The 12,159-nt window shown below is 37.4% G+C and overlaps 1 protein-coding gene across 6 annotated transcripts in view; it reads right to left on the bottom strand.

The window, feature by feature from the left end:
* DNAI7 (dynein axonemal intermediate chain 7) overlaps positions 1–12,159 on the bottom strand; it is a 52,054-nt gene that overhangs the window by 31,215 nt on the left and 8,680 nt on the right. For 5 of the 6 annotated variants that reach the window (XM_017658429.3, XM_017658427.3, XM_073223250.1 and 2 more), the window contains 5 exons: positions 9,704–9,785; positions 8,424–8,515; positions 6,404–6,505; positions 5,412–5,549; positions 711–854 (listed from right to left, as the gene is read on the bottom strand). In XM_017658429.3, the coding sequence (XP_017513918.3) occupies positions 711–854; positions 5,412–5,549; positions 6,404–6,505; positions 8,424–8,515; positions 9,704–9,785 (558 nt within the window). The remainder of the gene's footprint in view (positions 1–710; positions 855–5,411; positions 5,550–6,403; positions 6,506–8,423; positions 8,516–9,703; positions 9,786–12,159) is intronic. The other variant, XM_037020416.2, reaches the window with a different exon arrangement.

The following is a 12,159-nucleotide window of genomic DNA, read 5'->3' as shown; positions in this document are numbered from 1 at the left end:
ACATACTTATAATACACTTCCTTTCTTGCTTTTTCTCATTAATAAGAGTTCTAAAATTATAATATGACTATTACTGCTAAGAATAACTTTGTGAAGTTTAAGCCTTCGTTGAAGTATTTTGCAATTAGAACACGTCCTTCCAATGCTTTACACAGCACTAGACCAAAGAAACCAAGAGACAAAATAGCCAAAAGAAATGTGTGGCCTTAAATTGTTTCTGATTAAAAAAAATAAGTCATCTACAGAAGATATTCATTCATATTAGGGAAAATTTAAATATGGGCTGGATGTTAGAATATACCATGGAATCATTACTAATTTTCTTTGGTATAATAATGACTTTATAGTTATTTGGTTATTATCATTAGTGCTAAGTACTTGGGGAAAACAGAATGACTACCAATAATTATAATCTTGTGTCAATTTATCTACAGTGAATATCTAACATGTAATGTTTCATGAATTTATTTTCATAGTGAGCCTAGTAAGCCTTATCAAGTATAAGAAAAAAAACTAGTATTGATAGTGTTTTCTTTCTTTAAAAATGAAATACAGTTGTTAAATCTGGGTAAGTCTATGGGCCTTAACTTATTCTACTAACTTTTCCACAACCTATTAACTTAAAGATACTGTATTTTAAAAATTATATAGCATAAAATTTGAACATTATAAAAGTTAATAATAATACATAAGCAAAGCATCACACTTACTCTGAGAAGTATTTCTGTGGCTTTGTTAAACTTAAGATGAAGGAGCTCCTGCAGTTCTAGAATCGATCCTTGGTACTGTGTATTTTTACTTTGGAAGTCATATAGTGTAGTTTCCAGTAAAGTTAATTTCAATTTATCAATTAACTATAAAGTAAAAGCATAAAGTAAAAATCTGTAACAGTGAATTAATCTTCTGACAAATAGTCAAAGAAAAAGTGAAAAGGAGGATGTTCTATCACTTTTAAATGGAGGAACACAGCATCGGTAAAACATAAAAATCCTTTCCTGCATTTATTCTATTATTTAAGATCATGGGAAAATATAGTTCCTCCAAACACTCCATTCAGAAGAATTCTCAGCTGTGTGTCACAGAGCTTCCACCAGCCAAGCTGGTAGACAAGGAGCCTGTCACTTCCTAAGCCCGGAATAATGGGAATCACAGCAATATGGCAACAACAGGGAGGAGGAGGTGGGGGGAAGAGGAGGAGAGAATCCCTAATCCTTACCGAATGCTTACTATGTGCCAGGACCTATTCTAAACACTTCATATGCTTTAACTCTTTCCATCTGCATCACAACTCTATGAGGTAGACGCTGTTATTGTGCCTGTTTTACAGATGAGGAAATCTGAGGCAATCCTGTTCCACCTGTAGGAGCTTCCAAGACTCCTGTGGGGAAGTTGGGGTTCCTGTGGCCAGGATCCTCACTGAACCTAAACCACCTGATGATGTAACTGGCCCATTGCTAGGCTACAGCTTCCACACCTTTAGGCTGGAAGCTGTTTTTGCGCTATGTAGAGAGCTCGGCCCAGTGCTCTGGGCGGAGGTAGGGGTGCTAGTGCTCGACCTACCATTGGGAAATAAACCCTTTCACCCCAAAGAACGTTTTGCTGTCAGTTTCTTTGGTCACATTGAATCCATAGCGATCTTGCCTGGGGCTGAAACCCATTGGCAAGACAACTCGTCCTCACAAGTAAAAAGCTGACCACACTGAAAATCTACTCTTCTTTGATCCATAAGAGAGGAGATGCTACAGGGCAAGCCCTGCCCCCAAGAATGGAGAGAAAGGTAAATAAATAGAGGAGTCAGTCGTCTTAGCAGAGCAGGGACCCAGGAGCAGAAACCACTGCTGGAACCAGAGCTGGGTAGGGACAGCCTGACTGTAAAAGAAATGACAAACCTCTGCAGGCTCGGTGTGGACAAGTCAGAGTTAGAGACTCCAAGAGGAGGCAGTGCTATGAGATTCACCACCAGGAGCCGGACCAGGTTCTCACGATAAATATGGGGGAAAAAACCCTAGTGCTTCTGGCAGGGGCGGGGAAAAGGAAGCTGTGGGAAACGGGCCAAAGCGCTCTGTTCTCAGCAGGGCCGGATCGCAGGGGAAACAAATCAGCTGGAGTCTAGCCTGCTGGAGTTTTCTCAGAGCCTAATTCACCTGGGGGAAAAGAAACACCCAACTGCAGCTGGCTCTAGTCATCCCCCCCCACCACCCCACTAGGAGGGGATAAGGAAAGGGAAGAACACTTGTGAAGGTCACTGTCCGGAGGCGCAGGCTCACCAGGAGGCTGGGACCCAATCCCGGGGCTGCAGAAGCACGCCCTGCCGCCACCCTACCAACGGCCACACTCCCGAGGGCCTATTTGCAGCAGTCCCTTCTACCCAGGATATCACAGCTGGCTATCGAGAAAAAAATTAGAAGGCATAGCAAAAGCAAAGCACCCAAGGGACAGAGCAGGCATCAGAAGCAGACATGCAGCAATGCTGGAACTGACAGACTGAGAGCTCAACACACCTGTGACGAATAGGCTACGGGCGCTAATGGATAAGCAGACAAGCCTGAAGAACAGAAGGGCATTGTGGGTGGAGAGGTGGAAATCCTTAGAGGGAAGCAAAAAGAAATACTAGAAATCAAAACGTTGTAACAGAAATGAAGGACGCCTGTGTTGGGCTAATTAGCAGATGGGACTCGGCTGATAAAGCCCCTGAAAACCAAAAAACAAAGACAATAAAGACTGAAAAGAGGGAAAGAACAGAATATCCCAGGACTATGGGACAACTGGGAAAAGTGTAACATACACATAGTGGGAACGCCGGAAGGTGAGGAGAGAAAGGAGAGGAAGAAACACTTGGAAATTCCTCCAGTTAAGGCCAGACAGCGCGCCGCACGTCAGGGGCGCAGAGAGCGCCAAGCAGGGAAGATGCTCAACAAAATGTCCACGGAGGCTCATCATTTTCCAACTCCAGAAAGTCAGAGGTGAAGAAAAACTCCTGACAGAAGCCAGACAAAAAAAAAAAAATCTTACTTTGGAGGGACAAAATTAAGAATTACATCCAACTTCTCAGAAACCATGCCAGCAAGAAGAGAGCGGAGAGAGATTTAAAGTGTTGGGAGAAACTGAGGCACAGTGTGATCAAGGAATCTGATGAACTATTATTAGTTACTAAGTGGCAGAGTTTAGCTGGCAGCACTGACATGGATACTACATGGAAAATTTCTAAATTGAGAGGCAGCATAGCAGTGCAGGGTAACATGGAAACAAGCCAGCACGCTGGGCTTCAGTCTCAGCCGACTCTTACTAGCAATGTGACCTTGGGCAAGTTACTTAACATCTCTGTGCCTCGGCTTCTTCACTTGTAAAATGGGGATAGTGGCGCCTACCTCACAAGTTATTATGAGAATTTAGGAAGTTACTATTTCTAAAACCTGGCATGGTAAGCCTAACATAGGAGTTTGTTAAATAAATAAACTCGATACCTTGGAAGCTGGCATTTGCCATGGGGTCTCCTCTTCCGTCTCCTGTTTTCCCTACTGTAGTTTATTACTTCTGCCTCTGTACCCCACATTCATGACAGGAGGGTGTCCCTTCCAGCTCATCACTGGTGACCTCTCGTGCTTCTGCCCGTTGCCTCCCTGCTAACCTGCAGAACCCCAGGTTCCTGGACTAGCACCAGGTGTGGCAGCATCCCTGGCAGAGAGGATGCTCAAGGGCAAGAACACTGCATGATGAAGCCACTGGTGTCCAGATATCTCACCCAGTGTGTGGGAGGCTCCTTGGAGCCTTGGAAAGTCAGAGCAAGGCCCATCTAAGGTCTCACAGGGGACTGAAAGCAGGTCACAGTCTATGCTTGTGTAAAACCAGTCTCGGAAGCTTGTTGTCCACATTGAATCAGGCAGTGCGGGTTAGGAGCTTGCAGAGGCTGAAGTTACTCCGTTTTAAAGCAACATGGAGATGAAGTAACCCACGTGGCAAAAGCACAAAAATGTGGCGGGGAATTGGAATAAGAAGCATTCGAGAATAACAGGACAGAGAGGAGTGAATTTTTTCTAGTTTCTACTACTAGGGAGGTATGTCTAAGTGTGGATTTCTTTCTATTTATCCCAAACTGGGATTTGTTGGGTTCTTGAATCTCAGTTCTGGAAGATTGTTAGTCATTATCTCTTCGGATACTGTCTGTCCCTCATTCTTCTCTATCTCCTTCTCATACACCTTTTCAATATATTTTTAGCCCTTCTTGCTCTGTCATGCATGTCTGTAAACCACTCATTCATATTTTCCATCTTTTTATCTCTCCGTGCTGTCTTCTGGGAAATTCTTCCAAACAACTTTTGACTCACTTGTGATTAAGAATTCTCAGTAGAGACTAGGTTTAAGAAAAGCCAAACAAGTCTTCATCCTCTCTCTTGGCTGAATAATTTTTTCCGCCTATTATCCACAATACCTTTTGGAGGCTCCCAGCCACAGAGAGTGTCTCTGATCCACTGGCCGCCTTGCATATGCCAGAGGCTTTGCCTCCTCATGGCCCTTTAAACCAATGCCAAACCACCCGATGTCAACAGATAGATACTCTCTGGGAAGCTACTGAATTCAAGACTTGCCACCTTTTCTGAATTGTTTTATTCAGAAAATAAATATGATCTTCCATCACTTTCTTTTGAGCTAGGCAATGGATTTAAATATCATTTAAATAATTTTTTTCTAGCATTTTTAAGTGCATTTGGAAAGTGGTAGCTCCGCAGGCTACCCAATCCATCCTAATTGCAGAAGTTGAAGAATAGGGTATTCTTACTCATCTTTGTACTTCCAGTGCCTAAAAGAGTAGGTTCCTGGCACATAGTTAACATTAAAAAACATGTGTACTGAATCACTGAAGAGTGGATAATTGCAGCTGAGAACAAAATCATAAACTTTCCCCCCACCCAGTTATCTACAAAAATGGTCACAGACACAGCTTGATTTTTTTTTTTGGCTTGAATTAGAAACATATACAGTTGAAGTTTCACATTTATCTTATGTTGACCTTACTAAGGTGGCAAGAGATTTTTAGGAGTTGTAACAATAAAACAGAATATGAAAAGATTACCAAGTATTTTTCTCCATAACCAAGGAAGCAGTAGTGTTATTAATTGGCAAATACTATATTTACTCAGTTAAGTGCTATTTTTTGAGTCAATATTGTCAATACCAGACAACTCATAACTAGTTATTTGAGATCTTGCTAAATTAACCAAATTCCTCTTCATCAAAATAATTGATAGCCTCAGTATCTACTTACTGTCATATTTTTATTTTTAAAACAGTATGAATTGGTTTTGCTTAGCATTCTTCTCTAATCATATAGTGATATTTACAAAAGCCATGCAGGCTAATTTCTACTTCTCAAATAATAATTTGAAATTATAGAATAATACCTAGGTACTTACTCTTAGCACTAGTTTACTCTTCACAATCACTTTCTCAAAAGTCTCATTTGTTTCCTCTTTCCACAAACTAACAAAAGTATTAATTTCTTGGGATACTGAAGGATCAGGGCTCCCATCACATTGAACGTAGTGTTCCCACTGTGGAATACAAATATTTGAAGGTTCACACTGATGAAAATTCAACCAAAGGTTAAATTACTTCTTTTTGACATATTTTCAAGTGTTTTGAAGTAGGTGTCATAACCTAGTTTTCCAAACTAGGCAAAAAACATATGACTTTAACTAGTTACTTGAGATATTGTTAAATTAACCAATTTCCTCTTCATCAAAGTAATTCATAAGTCTCATTAATTAAAATTAATAGAAATTCTACTTACTGTCATTTTTTTAAAAAACAGTATCAGCTGGCTTTGTTTAAAAGCTTTCTTCTCTAATCATATAGCTATTTACAAAAGCCACACAGGCCTATTTCTACTTCTCAAATTATTACTCAGGTTACTCTCATATTACTATTTACTAACTGCTAGTGGCATATTAATATGAGTCCTTCCATTCACTTTGTGGTCTGTACAACTCCTACATTTGTAGTCATATTGTACTTAAAATTTTTTGCTTAAAATTATAATCATCTGGCCATAATATTACAGTTTTCCCTTTTCTCCTGATAATCACCTATATCATTTCCAAAGTTACGCTGTTTTGAGCAAGATGGATTGTCTTAAACTCAGAGTTTTTCTATTTTAATTTAGGATAATATTCAGTATAGATTCCCCAAAATTAAATCAAAGCATAAAAATTTCAAGGATGTTATTGACAAATAGTTATCTACAAAGCTGTATGAATTTACTTTGCTACAAGCAATAGGAGAGAGCTTTGTCAGATTAGAGATATTTTATAGAGAAACTTTAATTTGGGAGGTTAAAAATTAGGATATCAGACTATAATTCCTTCTTGTGCTAAAGAAGTATTAGCTAAAAGTAAAAAAGTCTTACCTGAGAAAGCAATCTAGTTTCTCGTTTCAGTTTCTCTGCTTCAAGAAAACACCCCTCTAAGGAATAAAGTTCTTCAAGTTCTTCATTTCTCCTTTCTAGATGCTATTGCATGGGGAGAGATACACTGTGTTTGTGTTTCACAAGGAGTATCATCTAAAATTTACTTGGCAAAGTAGTAGTTTCAAAATGAATACTAAAATGAGTTTGACTACATGTGGCATTTCCAAGGTTTCAACTGAAAATGATTTGCAGAGTGTGATTTGCAGACTTCGGGTGGGTCCCCAAGACTCTTTCAGGATCTGTGAGGTCAAATCTACTTTCATAAGAATACTAAAACATTATTAGCCTTTTCTGTAGTGTATGCATTTGCACTGATGGTAAAACTGATTGTGCAAGCCGGTGTAAAACTGCTTGCACCTCAGCACAAATCAAGGCATGAACTGCAGTTGTTGTCATATTCTTTGGGGAGGAGGGTGATAAACAGCCAGTTTTGCACAAGAATGACCTGTTGAATAAGTGGAAATCATTAATTTTATTAAATATTAACTCTTAAGTATGTCTTTTTAATATTCTGTGTGATAAAGTGAGAATAAGCATAAAGCACATCTGCTACATATCAAAGGACAATACTTTCTTGAGAAATAAACACTCGTACAATTATCTGACTATTTTGGCAGACAGTCTCTGAAGAATGAATGAATTGAACATGTCCCTTCCAGCAAATGACTCAAAGTATTTGTTATCAATGACAAAATGAAAGCTTTCAAGTAGGATTTTGAATTTTGGAAAACTTGAATCTACCAGTGTGAGCTTGGCCGTTCTCAATCCTCAAAAACTTTCCTAATTTGATTGGAGATATTAATACATGTGAGTTCTTTGAAAATAAACAAAACATGTCAACATTTGGAAGCAAATAATTCAGTGAACCAAAATTTTTCAAGCAACCAATGCATGATGTTGAAAATCATGCATGGATACAAGATCTATTTAAAGTGTAAGACATCAATATTTTAGTGTAACAAAGTATGAAAAGTTCATTGATATGGCTTCAGATCCACGTTAAGAAACGATCACTTATTGAGTTTGGGTACAGTATCAAAGAACAACATCCACAATTATCTGAAAGGCTATTACAATATTCCTTTTTCCAACTATATGTTTGTGTGAAGCCAGATTTTCTTCATATATTTCAATCAAACACCACATTATAAAAGATGGAATACTGAAGCAGGTATGAGAATCCAGTTGTCTTCCAAGTCAAACATTAGAGATTTAGAAAATATAAACAAAGCCATTCATTTCCCTAATTTAAAAAATAATTTATTAATAGCTTACTGTAACTCTTCACAACATATAAAAACATCAAATTATTAGGCTGTACACCTAAAACTAATATAGTGTTATATGTCAATTATATTTTACACATATAATTATATATAGTTGTTTTCTTTCTTAAAGATGTTAATGTGTTTATTTTTAGTAATGTTTAACAAAGTTTAATGTCTATTAATATAATAAATGTTTTTTAATTTCTCAGTTTTAATTTCTAACATGGTCAATACTGGTAGATATAGCTTACATAAACAAAAGCTCCTTGGGAATCTTCAATTTTTAATGAGGTTTTGTCCTAGCATCAAAATATTTCAGAACTATTGCTCTGAAAAATTCTGATGAAAGGGAGAAGTGAAACTGAAAATGGAGAGGTAGAATTTGAATTTTTTTTAGTCCTTGATATTGGAAAGTAATAACTTAATGGTTATAAGCATGTGCTCTCAAGCAAGACTTCTTATGTCTAAGTCCTAACTGCAACTTATTTGCAGCTTCATTTCTCTGTTACTCAAATTCCTTATCTGTGAAATGTGGATAATAATATCTCACTAACCTTAGGGTGAGATTAAATGAGTTAAACCAGTTCATAAAGGCCTAAAATATTATTGGTAGCTATGGGAGAGAATGACATTAAATGGCCAAATGACTAGATAGCCACATATTTTGTCTTCATCAATAATTATTAATTTACTTTTGCTTCAAGTTGCTGCCATTTTTCATTCTCAATTCGTTGTATTTCAAGTCTTTCCATTTCTTCTTTTTCATGTTTTAGACGGGCTTCCTCTAAAGAACCAAAACAATTTTGTCTCAGTGATTAAATCAATCTGGTTGTAAGCTCTTAAGTTACTTCAAATATTTTCAAGATGTAGTGATGGTGGAATGTTTTATAGAAATCACAACATTTATTATGTGGCAGAAATAAGAAAAATGCCAGATTTCTTTCACAAAGTAACATGATTCAATCTTTCCGGCCAAAAGGACTCACAATGACATTTCTCTTCTCCAAAAAGCTTATAGCATTCCAATAATGACTTCAATCAATAAAAAAATTACAGATCTATCATGGGCAATTAAGAGAGGTAAACTCTCCAGAAGATTTCCATTATCTTGTGACATTTACATCATCAGAAGCAATTATTTTGATTCTCTCTTGCTTTCAATATTAAAAACAAAATATGAAATATATGTTGAAGAATATGAGTTTAATCCAATATAAAACATTCTCCAAGATCTAGATCCTAATATTGTATTATCATCATGGGTCACCTTAAAAGGATTTATTTAAGTATACATAAAAAAATCAATATGGAACCTGAGGACAGACTTTTAAAACCTGAATATGAATCCACAGATGTTCTTAGTGCTAAAAACTAAACCACTTGAAATATTCAGATTTTTTAAATCTCTTTTTTGGATTTTTAAATAACCAATTTTTTAAAATTTTAGCTGACATTTTTTAACAAATGACAGTCTTTAATTTTGGCAAACAAATGTTATTAAATTATAAGAACTTAGGCTGTTGTATCTCTTGTGTATATTTCCTATATTTAATTGAGTTTCAGAATTCTTATTGTACTCCATATTTCATCAGTAAACATAAATACTTCAAGGGTTGTCAGAATTAGAAAATAAAAATACATGGTGCTCAGCTGAATTTGAATACCGGATAAATAATGGACTTGTTAAACTTGGATTAAGGAAGTCCCAAATATTACACAAAGCAAATTGTCCTAAATTATCCATTGGTTATCTTAAATTCAGATTTAACTGGGCCTCCTGTATCTTACCTGGAAACTAACTCCAGGGTCTATCTGGAAGTTGACTGGTGTGTATTAACAGAATTTTCTGGGTACCCTTTGAATAGTAGGTATTTTTTTAATTCTTTAAGAAAATATCCACTGGAATACAGAAATACCAACCAATCGTTAGTACTATCTGCATAGGAAAATAGTATTTCTGTGTATTTTGTACCTTCCTCTTTTTCTCGTCTCTCCTCTTCCTCTTGTAGCCGCTTCAATCGTTCAGCTTTGCTGATCTTTTTCTTACCACCAGACTTAACAAAGGTCACGACATAAAACAAGGCCATTAACATGCATCTAAATTATTTAAAAACATATATAACACAAATAGTCATGAAAACACTTTTCATAACTATTGTGGCCAAGAAAGACTTGGCCAATCTCTCACTCATTCAAGTAAGACTGCTCACTATGCTGACTTAACTCAATGCGCTGAGGAGAAAGTACGGAAACAAGAAAAACAAGCGTATAAATGATTCAGTGGTAACAGTGACTGTACCAAGTATATACAGTTTAAATAATTCTCTCTTTCCCAGTTTCCACATTTTCAAAATGGTGCTAAATAAAACCTCCTTTCACTGCTGTAAGGGTTAAAAGAAATGTAAAAACAGTTTTCATATACTGCCAGCTGTCACAAAATATTTTTATTACTAATAGACATATAAAGTTATATTGCAAATTTAGAGGAAAGAGATCTTTTTCAAGAGTTGGGACCAAGTAAAATTTTTATAGAGCAGGTACTATTTAAGTTTGTGCCCCCCAAATTTTAACATTCCAATATGAGGGGAAGAAATCCCAAGAGGAGGGAAATGCAGGCATAAGATACAGGGTGGAAAGGCCCACATGTTCCGTGTAGCCTGAGAAGGCTCCAAGAAGAGGTGAAATGGAAATGAGCATGGAAAGTAGGCTGGAGCCTATGCTATAGGGTTTGGACATGATTCTAAAAGAACTGGAAATCCCCTTAAATTTTTTGAGAAGGGCTGTGGCTATTAAAAACATAATTTTGAAAAGTAACATGGTATTAGAGGAAAAAAATGACTATAAAGAGGATACTATTTTGGTGACTATTAACACAAGTTAATAAAGTTATGACAATGGAAATGCAGAAAGAAGAATGGGTCCAATAAATGTTTTATAAGATGATTTATTTGATTAGATTGCACCTGGAAGCAAGAAGAGAGGAAGGGGTCAGAGAAGAGTCAAAAGAACGGTGTCCGGAACAAGCGTATTTGAAAGAGAAACTGTTTGAAGGAGTTTAAATATGATTAGCATGAAGTGTTAGTGGAGCATCCAGGCAACGATTGCAGGCGTTGGAATTGGAGAGCTGCGGTTGAGCAAGGCGATCAGGGCTTCAGAAGACGGATCTGAGAACTGACTGGGCGATGACCACGTGCCCATTCTCCCTGTGCATACAGAAGCGTACCATTTACGCGTAGGGCTCAACATGAGCAACCCTTGTAATAAACGAACTCCTGGATGACCATCTTCTCTTTGCTCACCTGCTTCAGGAAGCCCCACTGAAATCTCCAGTCCATTGGCCCTGCCACTTTGCACTGTTCATCAACCCCTCATACGTCACTTCTTCCTTTCCCAGGTTAGATTTCATCACCAAATTCACTAATTTACATATCTCCGCCTCCACTATTTTTCCTTTCCCTCTGAGAAGCTCAGCTGGCAAATTCCTAGTTTTAGTTAAAGTCAACTCTCCGATTATTCTGTGCTAGCAATATGAGCAGCTGAACCTTGCCAGAGAAAAATACAAGTGCTCAAATTTATGAACACAACCTTTAAATAGGCTTTTAGCCCCATAGAGCATCCCAATTACTATTTCATTCTCTTCACTCTTCAAATCTCCAAAACTCCTCTCCACTGTCCTACTCTTAGCTGTTGACCTTACCTCTTACATCACTAGAAACTTTGGAGAGAGAATAATCTTTACACACCAAGTCTTTGAACCTCCGTGTATCTTTGTCTGCCTTCCTACCCATTTAGAGTGGAGGTACCTTCTGCTATTTAAGGCTGAACCTGCCACTTCTACACTGGACCCCAACCCTTATTAACCCTACTTAAGACTTGGCTCCTGTAGTTAACACCTCTAGTTATTTATTAATTTCTCTCTCTGTGGATTTCAAATCCTTTTCCATCTTTTGCTACAATTCTGTTACCCTTTTATAGCAGACCACCTGAAAGGAATTACCCATTGCTTCCACTTTCTCATTTTCTGCACAGCCCACTCCAAGCGGTCTTTCCTTTCCATTGCTCCATTAAACCCTCTCTCATTAAGGGACCTTAAAATGCCATGTTTCCAATGCCATTGGTCAATTCTCAGCCCTCATTTTACTCATCTGACACCATCATTCGACAAGGTTTTTTTCCTTCTTGAAATATTTCCTTCACCAGACCTTCAGGTTTGTTCTGATTTTGCTGCTTGTCTCCCAGGTCCCTCTTTCTCAGACTTTTCTGGCCTTTCCTCCAGTTTTAGCTGTAGTTGATCAGTAACTTTTGAAATTATTTGCTCACATATTCCCTAAAAGAATTTTGAAAAATTGTATGTCCCTTCACACATTTTAAATTGACATTGAAAACTTTTCATCACAAGCTTAAGTAGATGAAAATGTTGTTCCTTCT

Source organism: Manis javanica, chromosome 15 (assembly GCF_040802235.1).
Source record: "Manis javanica isolate MJ-LG chromosome 15, MJ_LKY, whole genome shotgun sequence".
Lineage (NCBI taxonomy): Eukaryota > Metazoa > Chordata > Mammalia > Pholidota > Manidae > Manis > Manis javanica.
This window is presented reverse-complemented; position numbering and strand designations above follow the sequence as displayed.